This window comes from Hemiscyllium ocellatum, chromosome 45 (assembly GCF_020745735.1).
Source record: "Hemiscyllium ocellatum isolate sHemOce1 chromosome 45, sHemOce1.pat.X.cur, whole genome shotgun sequence".
NCBI classification, from domain to species: Eukaryota; Metazoa; Chordata; class Chondrichthyes; order Orectolobiformes; family Hemiscylliidae; genus Hemiscyllium; species Hemiscyllium ocellatum.
Genome location: NC_083445.1, coordinates 8,085,213 through 8,107,313, shown reverse-complemented (window position 1 = coordinate 8,107,313; position 22,101 = coordinate 8,085,213). Strand labels below are relative to the sequence as shown.

Genomic DNA, 22,101 nt, shown 5'->3' with positions numbered 1-22,101 from the left:
GTGTGCCTACATGTATGCATGCACGTGTGTGTTTATGTGTGAACTGTGTGGGTTCGTATGTGTGCGTGTGCACAAACACTTGTGTGTGTGTGTGTGTGTGTACACACTTGTATGTATGTATGTGTGCATGTGCACTCAGCGTCTGTTCGAAAGACATGACACCAGGAAGTGAGGTAGAGTCCACAATCTCTGTCAATTCTCTGGGCCCCCTTGCCCCTCTCCCATAACTCACGTCCCACACTCACTCCCCACAGCCTGGCTCTCTCAGCAATCTCAGGTCTCTCCTTTGGAACATTATGGGTGATACTGCCTGAAACAGGAGACTGCCTGCATCTGATTAGGTGTAGGGGTGGAATTTTGTCCTGGAGCCCTTGATTCCAGGGATGGTTGTGGTTTTTGGAGGCCAATCATGTCAGCTCCAGGGCATTTCTGCTGGAGTTCCTCAGAGTCCTAGGCCCAAATACCTTCAGCCGCTTCATCAATGATCTTCCCTCTATTATAAAATCTGAAGTGGAAATGTTCACTGATGATTGCACAATGTTCAGCATCATTTATGACCTGTCAGATACAGAAGCAGTCCATGTGAAAATGTAACAAGACCCGATAGTATCTAGGTCTGGGCTGACAAGTGGCAAGTAACAGTTGTGCCACAGAAATGCCAGGCAATGACCGTCTCCAACAAGAATGAATCTAACCATCACCCCTTGACATTTAATGGCATTACCATCGCTATTAGCACCTTGGGGGTTACTGTTCATCAGAACCTCAACTGGACTACAGTGACTAAAAGAGCAAGTCAGAGACTAGGATTTCTCCCAAGTAACCCACCTCCTGTCTCCACAAAGCCTGCACATAACCTAGAAGGCACAAATCAGGAATGATGATGGAATACTTTTTATTTGTCTGGCACTGTGCAGCTCCAACAACACTCAAGAAGCTTAGCACCATCCAGGACAAAGCAACCAGATTGATTGGTACCCCCATCCACAACCATTTGTCCCCTTCACCACCGGTACTCGGTATCAGCAGTGTGTACCATTTACAAAAATGCACTGCAGAAATTCTCTGAACTCTGTGCTATATTTTGGCACTGGCTGGAATTGTGTTGCTGGTTTGTTTTTCTTCCTGACATTTGGGGATGTGGGTCCCCCACTCACACAGGGTCAAGAATTCCTCTTGTAGCAATTGTGAAATGTCAATAATTGACTATTTTGAGGAACATCACAAAATCCGACTGCAGAAAGGTCTTCCATTCTGAAATGAACGAGGAGAAATCAAACCTTTCACTAACACACTGCAGACATTGACTGAAGGAATTTTTACCCCTCAGTACTGTTTGTGCGTGTTTGTATTTGCATGTGTGTATGTGTGTGCATGTGAGCGTGTGTGTGTATGTGTGCGTGCGTGAGGGTGTGTGTGAGTGACTGCATGGCTGTGTCTGTATGTGTGTGTGCACATGACTGTGTGTGTGTGAGGGTGTGCATGCGTGAGGGTGTGTGTGAGTGACTGCATGACTGTGTGTGTATGTGTATGTGTGTGTGCACATGACTGTGTGTGCGTGCGTGCATGCATGACTCTGTGTGTGTGCGTTTTGAGACATTGCTGTTTTAAAACCTGAAATTGAGTCCCTTTCAGACGGAGTGAAAAGTGAAACATTGATCTAATTTCTTTCTCTCATTTAGAAAGGTTGCGACTCTGTCTCCCTAGTGACATCAGCAGAATAAATTAGCACAATTTAATGCATTAATATTTGAAAACTCTGCAATTGGAGTCATAAGACAAAAAGAAATAATGAAAGGGCTAATGGTCTGTAATTTAAAGGAAGAATAGAAAGTACCATGTGTTCAGGAAGGTCACACACCAGGTTAAAATGCGAGCCTGAATTCTCCTCCCATTATTTTAGTTTTCATTCCGAGATGGAAATTCTCATTTGTTGCTTCTGAAACCTTCAAAAACAAGGTTGAGGATTGAAGTTTTTATTTGTGCTGAGCAGAGATTAAAAGTTTGAGGAATCAGCCATGATTGAATGGCGGACCAAACTCGATGGGCTGAATAGCCTAATTCTGCTCATTCTGCCTCCCTGCCACCTTCTTCAGTTTGCTTTTAATTGAAGCCAATGCTGCACTGTTGAGGTATGGAGCCACTAGAGTTCAGAATGAAACATTACAGTGTTTGCCTGCAAGCCCTATTAAGTGAACAATTCTGCTTTGAAGTTTATTGATCCCTGTAAAAATACATATTTGCCCAGACTGTCAGCAGGCAATCGAAGAACTGCCAATATAATGGAGTCAGCTATTACAAGGGCATAGCTTTAAATTAAGGGGTGGTAGGTATAGGACAGATGTTAGGAATAGATTCTTTACTCAGCGAGTCGTGAATTCATGGAATGCCCTGCCAGTAGCAGTGGTGGACTCTCCCTCTTTATGGGCATTTAAACGGGCATTGGATAGGCATATGGAGGATAGTGGGCTAGTGTAGGTTAGGTGGGCTTGGATTGGCGCAACATCGAGGGCCAAAGGGCCTGTACTGTGCTGTATTTTTCTATGTTCTATGTTCTATAATCAAGATGCTAATAAGGGTTGTAGGATGTTACTACTTTAAGACTGAAAAGTGACCATGCATGTTGTTCTGTATAATGCCTCCTATTGCTTTTCCAGGGCAGATGGACGTCGATGGTCCCTCGCCTCATTGCCATCCTCGGGATATGGGACCAACACTCCCAGCTCCACAGTGTCTGTATGTGATACCTCTCTCACTCTGACCTTTAGTACATGCATGTGGTTCATGTCCTTGCTATGATGTACTCTATTGCTGAGCCATTGTAACTTGGCACTATCACTCAATAACAGCCACTTGGATTCATATAACACCTTTGACTGCTTTTAAATTCATTCACGTGATGTGGGTGTCGCTGGTTAGGGCAGAGTTTATTGTCCATCCCTAATTGTCCAGAGGGCATATAAGAGTCAGCCGCGTTGCTTATGGCTGTGGAGTTACATAAAGGCCAGACCAGGTAAGGATGCCATTTCCTCAGAAGGACAGTTGTAAACCAAATGGGCTTTACCAACAATCATTTCAAGGTCACCACTGGATTCTTAATTCCAGATTTTTATTGATTTCAAGTTTTGCCATTTACTATTTGAACCCATTTCCCCAAAACGGTACCTAGGTTTCTTGATTAATAAACCAACCATGAGTGATTATACCATCCGGCCATCCCCTCCCTAGTAAAACATCTGAAGCATTTCATAGGAGTTACCAAAGCAGATTGACTGAGTCACATGAGATATTAGGGACGTGTGACCAAAGGTTGGTCAAAAAGGTCAGTTTGAAGCAGAGTTTTAAAAGAGGAGAGCGCGGTGGAAGGGTTTAGGGAGGGAAGTCCAGCTTTAAGGCCCCCGGAAGGTTAAAGACATGGCCCCCACAGGTGGAGCATTGAAATTCAGGGATGCTCAGAGGCTGGAATTAAGGAGTATAGAGATCTCAGAGGCTGCAGAAATGGCGAGGGACAATGTAATGACTGTTGGTTTGGCCTTGGACGTTCAATTTTCCAGCAGGAGTTTAAGATGTCTATGGTGTGACATCAGAAGAATGTATATGTTTCACTAAATTGTGTGTGAGTATACAGTAGACATTACTGTGCACCATATTGTAAATATCACACCCCAGATGCAAGGAAGTCTTGAAAGAAAAGAGAAAAGCTTTAGTCTTCTGACATTCAACTAAAATGCACAACTGCTTTCCAATTATTTAGTAAAAATGAAACTCTTGTGGCCTAACCGCCAATATCTTTCTGTTAGATATGAGCTCCCCTTTCACCAAGGCTGACTAATATTAACATAGCGTTCTAAATAGGATCTGACCCAAAACAGTACACACTTGAAGCACGACATCCTGCCCTTTGTATTTCAGCCTGCTCCCCCTCCTTGAGATAACAGCTAACAATGCACTAGTTGTTTTGAAAGCTTTGTGCACCAATTTAAATGATTTATATATTGAATCAGTCCAAACCTCTTCAGTCCTAGTTTCTCTCCATCTAACACTCTGAATGATAACAGAGCTCTAGAGGGTTGAATGTTGAAGGCAGGTTACATAAACCTAGCTTGTCTATCCTTGGGTTTATAAGAGTAATGGCTAATTGTTCAAGGTGTTTAAAATATTAAAAAGTTCCCGATAGGATGGAAATAGTGAAAGTATTGGAGGAATTAAGAATGAGAGGACATACCATTAAGAGCCAGCTTATTCAGGAGGGAAGTCAAGAAAGACTTCTTCCCACAGAGAGTATTGCAAATCTGGAAACTCCTGTCTCACAAAGGAGCTGTGGATAGTTAGTGCTTTCAAGATTAAGGTTGCTAGGTTTGTGTTGGGTCAGGATCTGAAGGAGATTTGGAGCTGGCAAGTGTTACCGATTTGAGGTACAATCACAGTCATAGACTCGTAGAGCTCTAGAGCTCCAAGAAAAGGCCCGACAGCCCCATTGAGTCTGTGCCAGTCAAAAACAAACACTTAACTACTCTAAGGAGAAAGTGAGTACTGCAGATGCCAGAGATCAGAGTCTAGAGTATAGTGCTGGAAAAGCACAGCAGGTCAGGCAGCATCCGAGGAGCAGGAGAATTGACGTTTGGGCAAGAGCCCTTCATCAAGACATTCTGATGAAGGACTCTATCCTGAAACGTCGATTCTCCTGCTCCTCGAATGCTGCCTGACCTGCAATGGTTTGCCAGCACCACACTTTCGATACTTAACTACAATAATCCTGCCCTCTAATCACTGAACCCTTGACCAAAGGGTAAAATGTCTTCCTGTCTGTCCTATCTATGTCTCCCATACATCGTCTAATTGCATGAAGACACTGAATGGTCTCCTTTTTTTCCTCTGCCCCCCTCCTGGATGTGGGAGTTGGAGTGAAGAAACTTGAATTCCAGTGTAAATGTTCAGACTGAAACCTGATGGTTGGACAATGAGTATATTTTAGGCCTTATGTCAGCAATGCCTTGGGAGAGGAAGGAAAGCATGTTTTGCTCATTTTAGGTTTCTGGATCTCCTCTCATGTCTCTGTCTTGTTGTTTGCATTAAAACACTGCAGTCATCATGCTCGTCACAGGAGAAGCTTCACCAGTTGCCCTTCCAACCCACAGTGGACGAACTGCACTTCCTGTCCAAACACTTTGGCAGTACCGAGAGCATCACTGATGATGATGGCGGGCGACGCTCTCCAGCAGTGCGGCCACGGTCTCGGAGTCTCAGGTCAGTACTTGCAGTCTGATCCACCATTTTGGAATCTCCAGCAATGAACCGTGGGCCATTTCAACCACAAGTGGGCAGCATTGGTTCAGTTGCCCCCTCAAGCCTTGTTAATTGACAAATGAAATGAGGGGAAGGTAGCCTTACATTTCACAGCCAAAGTACTTTAAACAGAGCAAGGTACACCTCAAAGTGTTGTTGCTGCTGTAACTGAGGAAGCAGTTTGCACACAATAAGCTCCCATGAGCAGCAATGCAGTAAGAGCCAGATAATCTACTTCTAGTTAGGGATAGAAGGATTAATATTGACAGAACAGCAGTGAAAACTCCCCTGCTTTTCTTCAAAGTTGCATGGTATGATCCTTTGCTGATTAATGTCTGATTACAGCATTGGAGTCAGCCTAATTGATCCAATATTCTCTGCAGTCAAACTTCTCCCTTCATGTGAGAATCTATTACTCTGTTTTCCTCCATAATTAAGCTCTTTGCATTAATTCTTGTGGGTATTCAGATTATGAACTCAGATTATGAGCCAGCATTTGTTGTCCACCGCCAATTGCCCTTTAGACGGTGATGATGAGCTACCTTCTGGAACCACTGCAGTCCCGTGTGGTGTACATTTGCCCATGGTGCAGGAAGATCCAGGATATTGACCCGGTGATGCTGAAGGCACGGTGATATATTTCCAAGTCAGGATGGCATGTGGCTTGGAGGGGAAGTTGCAAGTGATGGTCTTCCCATGCATATGCTGCCCTTATCCTTCTAAGTCGTGAAGACTGTTGAGGGGAGGGTGGAAGGGGTTGGAAGGTGCCATCAGAGGAGCCTTTGAAGCATTATGACTGTGCCCAGAGATGTTCTCTGAAACATTGCATGAATTGGCATCCTGTCTCTGGGACACACACAACAAACAACCCCACCGCCCTGTGCCCGACCAATTCAATTCCCCCTTCCCACTCTGCCAAGGGCATGCAAGTTCTGGGCCTCCTCCACTGCCAAATCCTAACTACCTGATGCCTGGAGGAAGAACGCCTCATCTCCCGCCTTAGGACCCTCCAACCCCATGGTGTCAATGTGGATTTCACCAGTTTCCTCATCCCAGATCCAACCCTCCAACTGCCCTCTTGAATTGTCCCACCTGTCCATCTTCCTTCCTATCTATCTGCTCCACTCTCCATTCTGACCTATCACCATCACTCCCCACTTGCATCTACCTATCGCCTTCCAAGCTACCTTCCCCCCAGCCCTACCACCCTTCCTATTTGTCTCTCAACATTCCCCTCACATTCCTGATGAAGGGCATATGCCTGAAACATTAACTCTCTTCCTCCTCGGATGCTCCCTGACCTGCTGTGCTTTTCCAGCGCCACACTTTTCGACTCTGACTCTCCAGCATCTGCAGTCCTCACTTTCTCCTGTGTGTGATAAAGACATAGAGATGTACAGCATGGAAACAGACCCTTCATGCTGACCAGATATCCCAACCCAATCTCATCCCACCTGCCAGCACCCGACCCATATCCCTCCAAATCCTTCCTAATCATATGCCCATCTGGTCAAGATCCTGTTGTAATCTGAGGTAACCCTCTTCGCTGTCCACTACACCTCCAATTTTGATGTAATCTACAAACTTACTAACTCACATCCAAATCGTTTTTGTAAATGACAAAAAATAGAAGACCCATTGAGCTCAATCATTGCTTGCTTCATGCTCCTTTGTGCTATTTGAATTCCACTTTTATCCTACTTTCTAGAAGACGCAGTTGCAAATGGAATGCATTCATTTTCCAGGCAACACACATTCACACACAATCCAAACAAGCATCTGCCCAGTGTGAATGAACATTTCAGCACCACGGAGAGTGGTATGTATCACTGAGTGCCATAGTGTTGTCTACTAATTAACAGATTGTATGATAAACTCCCGCAGGTATGTAAAGCTGGAAGAATATCATGACAATCGGGATGATCTGTTAGACAAGGTCAAACCCTGGAAAGAGAAGTGCTTTACCCATTGTTGAGGTTCAGATCCAGCAAAGGCAGATTCCTTCCAAGCCACCTAGTGTCCTGAATTGGAACTACATTGCTATTCCTTCTCTCTCATGAATCTTTGTCAAGAAACTCAAATCCTGCAACACTTTCCCAGCAGCCCTGTATCTGTGGTTGTACAGGATGAACTGCAGAAATTCAAAACAGCAGCTCACCACCAGCTCTTTAACGGCAATTCAAGATAGGCAGTAAATCCTGTGATCTGTGGCACAGTGGTTAGCACTGTTGTCTCACAGCGCCTGAGACCCGGGTTCAGTTCCCGACTCAGGCGACAGACTGTGTGGAGTTTGCACGTTCTCCCCGTGTCTGCGTGGGTTTCCTCCGGGTGCTCCGGTTTCCTCCCACTGTCCAAAGATGTGCGGGTCAGGTGAATTGGCCATGCTAAATTGCCTGTAGTGTTAGGTAAGGGGTAAATGTAGGGATATGGGTGGGTTGCGCTTCGGCGGGTCGGTGTGGACTTGTTGGGCCGAAGGGCCTGTTTCCACACTGTAAGTAATCTAATCTAAAAAAAAGGGTGCATTTATATAGTACCTCTCATGGTATCCTGTGGTGTTTTATGGCCAACGAAGCACTTTATTTATGTCTTATCACTTGCAGAAACCATCAATGAGTTTTCATATAGTGACATCCCTTAAATGGGACTTAAATGACTATATTTCTTTTGTGATGTTCACTGAAGGATAGTTATTAGCCAGTGCACCAGGGAGAACACTCCTCCTTTCAGACATTTTAACTCCACCAAGAGGTTTCACCTCTTTACAGTGCGTGAGAGATCTCTATATCTTGAATGCAAGTCTTTTGAAAGGGCCTTGAACCATTAATACTCCAATCAAAGTGTTACCCATTGAGCCACATTAAGGTCTGTCTCTCAATAAAATTAGGTTCCTTAGGATATGGCTGTGGTGATGTAGATGTCCCTGTGTTCCCACAATGGGGACAGTTAAACCTGGAAACACACATTTTGTTAACTGTGGATTAATAGGGCTAGAGGACTGAGATGGTGAACACCCAATTTAGGAAATTTCAGAAGAAATTTCGCTTTTGCACAGATTTCCTTTAAATGGCACTTCTTGTCTCTCACTCAAAAGACACTAAGAATGCTGATCTATGTTCTAATAACACTCATTATGAATTGATACCCACCACTTTTTGACCTTCTTTTGATGACACTGAATCTGAATACTCACTGAAAAACTAGTCAGTTCAAGTAGTTACTTATGACTAACCCCTCAAGACAATAAAATGTAACGCCTACCAGGAGAGTAAAAGCAGAGCCATTTGAAGTCAGTGACAGAGGAGGCATTTATCCATGGGTTTGATGGACTAACTATCGCAGGCCTGGGTGGGCATTAGCCCAGTGTGGGTGAAAACATGCCCAGTGTAAGAGAGAACAAAGCCTCATGGGACAAGCCCAGCGTGGAGCTTATGGCTTAAGAAAGACTATAATGTTTAACTTTTAACTTTATTTATTTATTTTTCTACTTTATGCTGTGAAGAACTGTAATGTTGAACCTATTTCTTTATTTTTCTATTTTTGTACCGAGGTACCTTTATATCTAAGATGGTGCCGGGAATGGCTACTTTGTACACTTTTCATTGTACTTCTGTACCCGTGTACTTGAATACGTAACAATAAAATCTAATTCTAATTCTCATGCAATTCTTTGCAGCCCTGGCCGCTCTCCTTCCTGCTATGACAATGAAATAGTGATGATGAACCATGTCTACAAAGAAAGGTTCCCAAAGGTAAGGATTGTCCTTGGGTCCATTTTACTCATCCAGTTAATCAGAATGCTCAATCAAGCCTGTCACTGTCACTATTGACATCGCACCAGTGCTAATATACTCCTGACCTTCAATTCTGCAGTAGGCGTGGGGGGTTGCTGGGGAGGTTGTACGTTAGCAGCCTTGAATATGAAGTGTGAAACAATTTCCCCCATGAATTACATACTGAGTTGTACCATTATTTAGCTTTCACTAAGCGTTGCCATCCCCATTAGTTTTCCTCCCGAGTATAGACTACACGAGTCACAGGACCATTAAAATATCTGCCCTCAGCTTTAAGCAAAACTTAGAAATGGAATAATTCTCAAAGTTTTTTGGGTGGATCTCCTCCAAGGTTCAGATATTAGTTATGTTGCCTCGTGATATAAGATTGTGGTGTGTTCAAGTACCTCTGTGTAGCAATAGTTACGTTGTAACCCCTTTCAGTTTGCTTTGTGGATGTGTGAGAGCTCCACAGAGACGTTCACTTCCTTTAGTCTCCAGGCAGCAAAAGAAAAAGAAGGAACAGAATTCACTGTAAGCATCAAGGAGCCTGTGGAACATGGGAGGGCAATAGCAAAGAATGTGGGAGTAGGGACTTTGCCATGAGCCAGAACTATAAGAGACTCCAAGCTGCATTCTCCCAAGATGCATAATTGGGGAAGATTTTTTAAAAATCTGTATCTAATCTGAGTTTGAGAACTGAATACCTACAACAGATCCCCAAAAATGAATTATTTTATTCCTGAGACTCAGCAAAAATGAGTATAGTATTCACAAGGAGAAAAAAAGTGCATTTAAGGAAGTTTCCTCCTTATGTATGTAAATCTGAAGCAACACTTGATATTTAATGAAACTCTGCGTAATCAGATTGTAGGGCTGTGATTCTAATTACAAAGTTCTCGAGTTTCACTTGACACTCTACGATGGCATTTGAAGCTTTCTGCTTGTTCATGTGAATCTCTCCAGTATCTAGCTCTGCTGTGAATCAGTGAGAAGGTGAACCTGCCCAGTGTAATCATGCTCATTTTATGATTAAACTGCTGAGGCTTTTTATGAAAACTGACTGTGCTTTAATCTGAAATTATTCATGCGAATGCTCAAACTCCCTCTCCATGAAACTGCAAGCCTTCATTTTTACAAGTAAATGATGGAACTTAATATTTACCTCAGACGAGAAACTTAAATTATTTTGCGCAAGAAGTCTTGTATTACTCGCGATTAAAGCTTATATTTATTCCCAAACTCACTTCAACTGACGTTCACAGCCATACAGCGAAAGATATTTGGTGCAATTTGTTTAAATATGGTGAAACATTTTGGATGTGATGCAGGGAGACAGCGCAGCTGGGTGATGGTGCTGGGATAGATCGCAGGCTGTGAGAGGCTGTGATTAGAAGGTGGGGAAGTCTATTTTCTTTGAGGGGAGTGGGTGGGGTGAGCCTACCTGCTCCTCACGATCCACAAGAAGTGCTGTAAATCTCCCAAATATCTCTTTAGTATGTTTCCCGAACACGACCCTCACCCATCACCTCCCGTCTCTAACCCAGCACTCCACCCAACTGCTCACTGGCAGCAATGATCTGTTTTCTGTTTTAGAGAAACAGTGAGCTATGACTGATAGTTAGCATTCACCAAGTAACAAAACCTTAATTTATGGTCTTACATTAATCGGTGTTTCACCCTCAGTGGGTATGAGTCAAGCAGAGCGATTAAAATCTGATTGAATCTGATTGAGGGGTTGAATGGCCTTGACCTGTTCTGAGAATCTGTCCCATGCAGGAACTGAAAATCTCAAACAGAATAATAAAGAAGGAGAATGATGTATTGTTAAGATTTGATTAACCCAAAACTAAGTTCTCATCAATGATAGGCCAAGGGAAATGTGCCCATTTCACTCTCATACATGACCACTCAAGGATCCTTGTAAACTGAACCTGTCTTGTACAGGAAATCTGTGAGCAACTGAATAGGCTGCAGTATCTTGAAGTGAATATTCAAGGAATTCCTTGGCAGCATGGATTTGAATCCTCTTCTTAAAAACCTAACACCTAACCGTTCAGACCGATTGAACCACAGCATTAAGCCTTTCACTCCCAAGACAATAGAATTGTTTTGTAAACAGAGGCCAATGACACTTGCAATTCCTTCTTCAGGCCACTGCCCAAATGGAGGAAAGGCTACAGGAGTTCTTCACAGTCAACGCTCCAGAGAATGTGCTCCCCCTGGCTGATGGGGTCCTCAGCTTCATCCACCACCAGGTCATTGAAATGTCCAGGGACTGCCTGGGCAAGTCGCACGAGGGGCTCATCACTTCACGCTACTTCTATGAGCTGCAGGAGAATCTGGAGAAGCTATTGCAGGATGTGAGTCAGCCCATACGTTTCATAAAACACTCAGGAGTCTTATCAAATGTGTTCTTTCAATGTGCATATTGCCAATCAAGAAGTCATTATTTTGTTAATTGTGTCAGAGAGCTGTACAGCACACAAACAGACCCTTCGGTACAACGCGACATGCCGGCCAGATAGCCTAAATTAATCTAGTCCCATTTGCCAGTATTTTGCCCATCTCCCTCTAAACCCTTCCTGCACATATACCCATCTTTTAAATGTTGTAATTGTACCAGCCTCCACCGTGTCCTCTGGCAGCTCATTCCATACAAGCATTATCCTCTGAGTGAAAAAGTTGCCCCTTAGATTCCTTTTAAATTTTACCCCTTGTCTGGAAACCTTTTCTCTCTAGTTTTGGACTCCCTTACCCTGGGAAAAATACCTTGTCTATTTACCCTATCTGTGGCCTTCATGATTTTATAAACCTTGATAAGGTCACCCTCCTCAGCATCCGACGCACTAGGGAAATTAGCCCCAGCATATTCAGCCTCTCTCTATAGCACAAACCCTGGCAACATCCTTGTAAATCTATTCTGAACCCTTTCAAGTTTAACAACATCTTTCCTACAACTGGGTGACCAGAAATGAATGCAGTTAATGTTACAGATCGGTTCTAGAATGAGCTAAAATGTTTACCTCCCATCACTGCCTCCCTCACCCCACATGTCCCCTCCCTCATAGTTGGAGAGCATCCGACTACCATTTCATGAACATACTCCATTATTCACCAGAGGGGAACCCAAAACAATCTGCTCACCCCTTTAGGTAGGACACATGGGTTTTTGAGAGAGTTTTATAAGTAATTTACAAGAATGTTTTCAGTGAAGTGGGATTTTAGTTGCAAAGTCAAGTTGGAGGAGCTGAGAGTGACCTCTTCAGATCAAACAGGATTGAGGGGAGATTTGACAAAGTTGCACAAGATTGTGATGGGTTTGGATAAGGCAAAGTAAAGTTGTCAGCTGATTGTGCAAGAATTATAGAATACCAATTTAAGATTGGATATGTGATGCAGGAGGATATGAAGAAGAACTTTTTTTATGCAGTGAATCGTGAGGACATGGTCGTGACTGACCATGGAAGTGGTGAAAGTTAAGGTAATCAATGATTCGAAAAGAATATCCAACACCAATAAACCTGCAGGATTGTGGGGATAGAACAGGAGAGTGGGACTGAGCGGATTTCTCTACAGAGAGCCAGAATGAACTTCTGTGCGAAAATGACTGAAGGTAGGCAGGTTGTTTTGCATTGATGAAGCAAAGGTCAGCAGGCAATTTGATTGGGTGCAGAATTTAAAGGTCCAGGTTTAAAATGATGAAATCAGTGTGGAAACTAGAAGTTATAACCACCTCTCTCTATAGACAAAGCTGGATAAATAAATGGATATAAACATCTAGCCATGGTAGGTATAGACTAAGACGATCCCACATTCAGTAAAGAGCAAAGAAAGCTTTGTTTATTTCCACCTTATAGCATGGTTTGGGAATATCCCACAGGACAGTGAATTACTTTGAAATGAAGTCATTGTTGTTATGTAGGAAAACACAGCAGTCATTTAGTTCCCAACAATAACCCACAAACAGCAATGAAATGGTGCTTCCAAATAAACCTGTTGGACTATAACCTGGTGTTGTGTGATTTTTAACTTTGTCCACCTCAGTCCAACACCAGTGTCTCCAAAGCAATGAAATGAATGGTCTGGTGTTTTCCAGGGTATCAGTTGGTGCTGAGTTGTTTGCAAGGGCGATTAAGAGAATTCCCTGCTCTCCTTTTGAATAATACCTTGAGACCTTTAATGTCTGTGTTTTTTCACATAAATTATAAACAGTTAGCAGGCAAGTACGACAGGTAATTGGAATGTACACAACACGTTAGCCTGAACAGGATAGAATATTAAAGTAAGGAGGCAGGAGCTCTTAAGGCACAGTGCCAGGGTCCCTGACCCTAATCTAGGAGCTGAAAATGTGTTGCTGGTTAAAGCACAGCAGGTTAGGCAGCATCCAAGGAACAGGAAATTCGACGTTTCGGGCTTCATCAGGAAACGTCGAATTTCCTGTTCCTTGGATGCTGCCTAACCTGCTGTGCTTTAACCAGCAACACATTTTCAGCTCTGATCTCCAGCATCTGCAGACCTCACTTTTTACTCTGATCTAGGAGATCTGGATTCGATCCCGTCAGCTCCATAGGCGCGTAATAACATCTCTGTACAGATTTATTAGGAAATATCTAAAAGTAGGGAGGTCCTGTTACAACTATTGGAGGCATTAGTGAGACCACATCTGGAGCACAGTGCACAGTTTTGCCTTCTTATGTAAGGAAGGATAGATTTGCAATGGAATCCGTTCAGAGACAATTCACTCCTGGGATGACAACATAGTCTTTGGGGGAAAAGTTTGAAGTTAGGAGCTTCAGACAACAAGAGATGGATCTTTTTGAAATGTGTGAAATTTTGAAATGACAGTGTAGAAACTGAGAGGATGTTACCAATGAGTATAGATTAGATTAGACTTACAGTGTGGAAACAGGCCCTTCGGCCCAACAAGTCCACACCGACCCGCCGAAGCGCAACCCACCCATACCCCTACATTTACCCCTTACCTAACACTACGGGCAATTTTAGCTTGGCCAATTCACCTGACCCGCACATCTTTGGATTGTGGGAGGAAACCGGAGCACACCCACGCAGACACGGGGAGAACGTGCAAACTCCACACAGTCAGTCGCCTGAGTCGGGAATTGAACCCAGGTCTCTGGCGCTGTGAGGCAGCAGTGCTAATCACTGTGCCACCGTGCCGCCCTATAATGGAGAATCGAGAAGTGGGGAGTGTAAATTTCAACAAAAAAAACTAGATTTATTTTTTATTTCAAATAGGAATTTCTTCTCTCAGGTGGCTGTTAATCTTTCGAATCCTGTTCCACAGAGGGCAGTGCACTGGGCCACTGCTTATGTTCAAGGGTGACTTAGATGTTTATTCAGCAAAGGTTATGGGGACAGGCACGAACGTAGAGTTAAGGCCACAAGTAGGTCACCAATACCTTACCAGATAGTACAGTAGGGTTGACAAGTCAAATGGCCTGTTTCTCCTTATATTCTATATGATCCTGTGATCTTATTTTTGTTTGAAGAACAATCCTTGCGAGATTGAGACACTAACTCCATACCAGACTTCAGTGTCATCCTAGATTATGACTTCAGTCCTAGATTCGGGCTTTGGCTCACCGCTTGAGTCAGAAATAAGAGTAGCCAGTGACTGAGTCAAGATGACACACTGGATCAAATGCTGTTGGAGAGCAATGGGAGAGACACACTGGGTGACTAAGTCATGATCTAGTTGAATGCCAGAGGAAACCTGGGGGACTGAATAGTCAGGTTCTGTTCCTTTACGGCATTGATAATGATTCTTGCATAATACGCTTTGGGCACCAGAGAACACTTCCACAGAATTCTCTGTCAGGAAAGTAAATGTGCAGGGCTCTGGCAATAGAAATGGTGCTTGGTCTGTGGAAGAAGTCAGGTAATTTAAATGATCATCACTCTTCTTCTTGTTTGGACCAAACTAAAAGCATTAAAAGCTTTGGATATCTTGGATGTTGGAGCATCAATGATGCGGAGACTTGTCTGTCTCTTCTGTAATCAAATTCCTCATGTCAGCCATATTTGACGGCAAGGTGTTGGGAGGGTGGTTGTCTTTATAGTACACATTTGCACAATTCCTGTCATCAAGTCTAAAGTGATGTGAGTGTCTCCATGGAAATAGAATGGTGGCAGTGCACAATAACTTAAAAAACAAATACCTCTAATTTAGGCTAATACTGAGAGCACCCATCCCATAAGTCACTTACACCTTTAACTCAAGCCTCATCTGACTCATGGAATTTTTTGGACGGGGACCATTCATCCCATCATGTCCGTGCTGCTTCTTTGAAAGAGTCATCCAATCAGCTTCACCTTCCAGAGCCAAAATGTCCTTCCAGAAAACAAAACCCAAAAGTTAATCAATCGCAAATTTTGCACAAAGTAGAACTAAATGTAAATCCATTTTATTGCTGATTCTATTTGAATATTTTGCCACACCCACATCTCAATGGGAGCATCATTGGTGAATGATGGGGAGATTTTCCACCCCATAGGGTGCCTAAGACCTGAATTAGAGCCTTCCTTTGTGTCCTGAGATGCTGTCATCATTTCATCCGCTTGTCTTGGATTAGTTCCAACAGAATCACAAAATTGTTATGGTGCAGAAAGAGGCCACTCAGCCCATCGTGCCTGCACCAGCTCCTCAAACATGCATTACTACCTAGTGCCATTCTTCTGCCTTTTCCCGCTATCCAAACAATCAGCTAATGCATTCCTGAATGCCTCAATTGAACCTGCCTCCACCAAACTTCCAGACAGTGCATTCCAGACTCTAACAATGTGTGAACAAGTATTTTTCTCACATCACCTTGTTTCTTTTGCATGTCACTGTAAATATACACCATTTTATTCTTGTTCCTTTCATGAGCGGGGATTGAAGTGTTCCAGGTCAGTTCTAACACAAGCGACATCTACCATTCCTCCCAGGCACATGAACGATCTGAGAGTTCAGAGGTTGCTTTTGTGACACAGTTGGTGAAGAAGCTGCTGATCATCATTGCACGGCCAGCACGGTTACTCGAGTGTCTGGTAAGCCACATTATTCTGTACTCTCCAATATGGATATACCAGTTCCCTATTGTTTTATTATATTGTATTGTCAGGCACCACTTCAAAATGGGGCCTTCGACTTCAGAAACATAGAAACTTAGAAAACAGGAGGAGGAGCAGGCCATTTGACTCTTTGAACTTGCTCTGTCATTCACTAGGATCATGACTGGTCATCCAAGTGAATAATGTGTTGCCCAATATCTTTTGACCATTTAACCTCCAAGTGTTGTACCCAACTCCTTTTTGAAATCATGCAATGTTTAGGCCTCAGCTCCTTTCTGTGGTAGTGAATTCCATAGGCTCACGACTCTGCAGGTGAAGAAATTTCTCCTAGTCTCAGTCCTAAATGGTCTACCCTGTATCCTTAGACTGTGAGCCCTGGTAAAGGTGATACAGGTTCCACAGATACTTGCCTGCAATCCTGTAAACCATAGCACAATTAAATCTCAAAGCTTACTTGCCGATCTCATGCAGAAACAGGTATACAGGTCACTCTTCTCTCATTTCTCCCTTCACACGATTTTCAGTTGCAAACAGTGAGGGTTGATCCATTTTGCGAAGGGTTTTGTCAATGCTGTGAGCTGTCAACTCAGGACTTGCACCACCAGTGTACGTGCAGAAGAATGAAATGAGATTGTTTCAGTTTCTTCTGCAGTGCTGCACCTTATCTCCGGGTTCCTGGGAGCATGTAGAATGTAGATAAGTTGATTCTTGTGACCTCCCATTGTTTCCAAAATCATCAAAAGTACATTGCTCTCCCACTGCCATTACCCAATGATGCAGACCACCGGTAATATCGAGGGAGGGGGAGTGATTGCGTTTGATGCAGGTGGATAGCAATGAAACACTGTCCATACTTTGCCTCAGCCTTACAGCTGATATTCTGGTGGGAAATATAACCCTGGATATCAGTATATATTACATCTGAGAAAATGGAGTTGAGTGATTGGACTAAAACAGTTTGAGATCTTATATGGAATCTTGCTGAAATAACACAACCTCCAACACGGGAAGGCCTGTAATTGCTGATATTTAATAGAACAGTAGAGTGATACCATGCAGAAGGAGGCCTCATGTCAGTACTCACTCTTGATAGAGAGTTAGCTCCTCTACCCCTTACTCTTTGCAAAATTAATTTGGTCTTTAGGGGATGGATTTGAACTTTGATCCCTGAGTTTGTAAAGCGCAGCAGATCAGGCAGCATCCAAGAAGCAGGAGAATCGACGTTTTGGGCATGAGCCCCTTTTCAGGAATGATTCCTGAAGAAAGGCTCATGCCCAAAACGTCGACTTTCCTGCTCCTTGGATGCTGCCTGACCTGCTGTGCTTTTCCAGTAACACATTTTCAGCTCTGATCTCCAGCATCTGCAGTCCTCACTTTCTCCCTGAGTTAGTAGTCTAGTAACATAAACACGACAGATTTACATTTAGCTCACTAAGTTAATTTAATATTGGTGGTAGACATCACTCATTGCTGGAAGAACCCACCCATTGCTGTGACCTGAGGGGTACCCTGAACTCATTCAGCCAATCACATCAGCGAGTGGGTTTTGAGTTCCCCTGACACCTCCACCCCCTCCCCCAGTGTTTAGGATGTAGCAATTCATAAAAACAACAAGCCCACCCTGACCCCACTCACCACATTCACATGTGTCTCATAGCTGGAGTCAGGAGTTAGGATACTACCTCCCTCCTGCCTCTCTCGTGCTGACAAATACTCTCTCAATAGGAATAAATGACTACATTGCCCGAGCAGAAAGGACTCCTCTGTGCTTTAAGTCATTAGCATCAAGGCACGGTCAACCTAACCGCTCCTGCCTTGCAGCTCCACCAACAAGGGAAATCTGGGTTTTTCCGACTTTTGTCTGGGACTGACAGAGCAAAGTCAGAGAAATCCTGTTTGGTCTGGCTGCATCCAAGTTATACGTGGAGCAAACAAGAACCCTAATTTACACTTGGACTCTTGGCCCGACTCACAGGAACCTTAAGGATGTTGAAGGAAATGTCTTTTGTTGGGAAACGAGGAGATTGGTTTGTTCAGATTTGAGTCCAAGTTGCACTGTTATCTTGCAACTGCCTCACAGTTATAGCTAACCTAAAGAACACTAGCCATTTAAGTGGGAAAACTGCATTAACATATCACCTGGCTCCTGGTCCCACTGCTCTTTGCAGAGACATAATGGGGAGGTGATGTCATGATAGTAATGTCACTGGAGTAGATCCAGGCTAATGCTTTGAGGACAGAGATTCAAATAGCTATGGCAGATGGACAAAGTTCAAATTCAATAAAATCTGATGTTAAAAGCCAGTCTAATGATGGCTAGGTGACCATTGTCAATAGTTTAAAAAATTAATCAGATTCATTGCTGTGCTTTAGGGGAGGAAATCTTACCTGGTCTGTTCTACATAGGATTCGAGACCCACCACAATGTGGTTGACTCCTATCATTACTCTGGGCATTTAGGACTGAGTAATAAATCCTGGCCAAGACAGCGACACTCGCATACCATGAACAAGTAAAAGCTATCAACCACAGTTTGACACCATATCAAATGAGGACGTACCTGGCTAGATGATGTAAAGCTCGGGCAAAGAGGCACCTCTTAAAGTGTAAATCAAGATGACGAGAGGAGAGGAAGGCTAAATGGTGGGAATTTCCGGGGATAGGGTCCAAGCAGCTGGAGGGATGGCTGCCAGTTGAAATCAGGGAAGAGCGATAGGATAGGGCTGGATATTGCAAGGTTGTGGAGCTTTATTTCAATTAGCTACACACAAATTCCCAAAAGGATTTTTCAGGTCATTCTCTGGGAACCACTGGCCCTTACTGTCTATGACTAGTTTCCCTGAACAACTTTCTTCAAAGCCCTGGCTTAATTTGACCTCGTGGCTAGTTAGGCCTGTTTAGAGGTCAGCCAGGGTCACCCACATTGGTGTGGGACTGGAATCACTTATAAATGCAGAACAGGATAGGAACAGCACATTTCCTTTCTGAAAAAGACATCAGTGAATCATTTATTTGTAGGACAATCCAATAACATTGCAGTCACATTTATTCTAGGTTCTCAGGAGATTAATGCTGGAGGGGAGGTTTCCTCAGAGCTGTTCCATAACTTAATTGGAAAGACAACGCCAAATAGAAAGAAAGACTTGCATTGATATAGCCCTTTTCACAGTCACAAGACATTTTAAAGTGCCTAGCAACTGCTGAAGTACTCAGTGTTGCAGTTGTTGTTGTAATGTAACAATATAGTGAGTTGGATGATCAGCCATGGTCATATTGACTGGCGGAGCAGCATCGAAGGGCTGAATGGCCCCACAAAGAGCAATGGGAGATTGACCAAATAATCTGATATTTATGATGTTGATCAACGGTGGCCAGGACATTTGAGATAAGACCGGGTCAGTTTTGAAATTTATGCCATGGACGGTTTTACATCCACCTAGGCAGTCAGGACCTCTATTTAACGGCCCATACAGAAGACACCACATCCGACGGAATAGTGCCCCTTACTGCACTGGGGGCTGAGCAAAGATCTTTGATGCTCATCCCCCTAATGTGGGAGTTGAATCAAGAAGCTTCTGATTCATGAATGATGGAAAGATCCCTTACATGCAGAAACTGTGTAGTGCCCAGTCTAGCAAATGGACTTTGAGAAAACTACTAAGTTCACCAAAACTCTCTCAAACAAAGCCCTTACTTTCATCCACTCCATGCAGGAATTTAACCCTGAGGAATTTTACCATCTATTGGAGGCTGCTGAGGACCATGCAAAGGAGGGCCATGGCATTAAAATTGACATTCCCCGTTACATCATCAGCCAGCTGGGACTCACCCGGGACCCCCTGGAAGGTAAGGACATTCTGATTTCTACTGTTCTAAATAAACATTAAGCAAGTTCAACAGCCCCCGGTGATGCGCTGTGACTGAAATCAAAATTAAGTGGTCAATGGAAACTTCTTTAAAATATCATTATTCAGGCGATGATACACTCAGACCCTGTAATGGCCACTGGCTCCTAAAGGCATGCTCTTCTTTCTAATGCTATTTTCAAACACCCTGATTGGACACAATATGACACACCACTGTGGTAAATGAGATCTGAACCTAGATCTTCTCATCCAGAGTAGGGACACTACCACTGTGCCACAAAAGTCTGAAGAACTCTACTGTCAACTCTAATGGACTTGCGCAGCTTAAGTGTTTGGCCACTGTGCTATGCCATCTATCTACAGCACTTCCAATAACAAAATAAAATCCTGCAGCTAAATCTCATGAAAATTGCTAAAGCTGTTGCTAATTGTAAATTAATTCTTAAAAATAAAATTGGCAGAAGTGTCAGAAGCCAGAGAACATTGATCCATTTGCAAAAAGAAGCAGTTAAGGAAAATGATTGTTGTTGATCAGTTGTTAAGTTGTGGACTGCAGGCCTGCAAGGGCAGTCAGAGCAGAGTCAAATGTACAAAGGGAGTTGAAGTAGGAAATAGGGATGAATTGGATAGTCTTTCCAAAATCTGTCATGGGCTTGATGGTATAAATGGCCTCCTTTGTGCTGGAGGTTTGTCTCTGCCTCCTAGTAGGGAACAATTCCACTGGAGCCAGTAGCCATTTGTCCCCTGTGAGCCTGTACACAGGAGCACAGAGATGGCAAGGCTGTGAATCTTTAAGGGATGAAGGTGCAGGACACTCAGTTGTCCTTAGTATTACGGTCAGGATTCCGAACGCTATGCTTGCACCAATCAAGGCAGCCCATTCAACTGCAAGAGGCACCATTGTGAAGCCTTGTTCTATTTTCATTTGACACTTGCAAATGTGCACTTCCACACAACAATTACTGGAACGATTGCTAGAATGAGAGACCTGGTGGACACGTATTTCTTAGCTTGCTCAGAAAACTTGAAGCTCTTTGTACTGGTCCTACTAATCCAGAGTGAAGGCAGCTCACCCTGCCGCAGTACATGCTTTCCAATCGATACGCTTCAACGTCAGAGTAGAGACACATTTATTCACTGAACTTACAGGGTAAATAAGTGCTTTACAATTGTTATGTCTGTCATCTCCATCTGCATATGAAGCATGATTGGTAGGGCATCGTGTTGTCTAGGTTTATTATGAGTTGTTTGTTTGTTCTGCTTGAGCTGTGCATTGGGAACAGCATTTATAGTCACAGCAATACCATGTAGGAACTGGACATGTAGCAGACATGAGCCATGGTGTGAGGCAGTAAAATAAGAGACATAGTGCCCTTTTCAGCAATGCAGCCCCTTCAGAATAAGTGTCTCATTATGCACCAAGTTGTCAGAAACCCTGCCCTTCCATACACACATTGTCCTTTTATGCACAGACTTCCCGCTCGTGCATGTTAAACCAGCTTATGGACACATTTTTCTCGTACTCAGACTGCTGTTTTATGCACATACTCTTGTTCACACACTGCCCCCTCAAGCTCATCCAATAGCCATGTGCATACTCCACCCCTTGTACCCATACTGCCTGCTGGTGCACACATTGATCTCTTCTGAACACATTACACTGTCGGGCACACAGCGACCTCTTGTTTGTGAGCTTTCCTCTCTCCTGAACATTCCAGCCATTTGCACACACCATTGTTCCCTTCCTGACCTTGTGAACACATTATCTTTGCACGGGCAAAAAGGCACACATTTCCTGAAGTCTTTTTAGAGCATCTTTGACAATGTTTTGTGACGAGCTCCCTGCTTCCAACAAAAAGGTGGGGGTAAAGAAGGGGGGGGGTGCGGAATGGGAAAAGGGAAACAAAATAACATTTGGACACTTCCTTTTGAAATTAGTTGAATTAACTACAATGAAGACTTTATCAAAATGATCTTATCTGGTCTGGTGTAAACTCAGATCCCTAGTTTGACATCATATTCTAACCAATCAACTTCAATGTCAGAGAGCCATGTGTAATTTTAAAAGCACATTGCCTTAGATTTACATGATCAAACCTTGC

The 22,101-nt window shown here is 43.5% G+C and overlaps 1 protein-coding gene across 1 annotated transcript in view; it reads left to right on the top strand.

Moving 5' to 3' along the window:
• Positions 1–22,101, top strand: part of LOC132835858 (microtubule-associated serine/threonine-protein kinase 1-like) — a 107,884-nt gene that overhangs the window by 43,724 nt on the left and 42,059 nt on the right. Inside the window, exons 4-9 of the mRNA XM_060854953.1 lie at positions 2,658–2,736; positions 5,087–5,247; positions 8,960–9,035; positions 11,210–11,419; positions 16,008–16,109; positions 19,847–19,979. Coding sequence (XP_060710936.1) covers positions 2,658–2,736; positions 5,087–5,247; positions 8,960–9,035; positions 11,210–11,419; positions 16,008–16,109; positions 19,847–19,979 — 761 coding nt within the window. The remainder of the gene's footprint in view (positions 1–2,657; positions 2,737–5,086; positions 5,248–8,959; positions 9,036–11,209; positions 11,420–16,007; positions 16,110–19,846; positions 19,980–22,101) is intronic.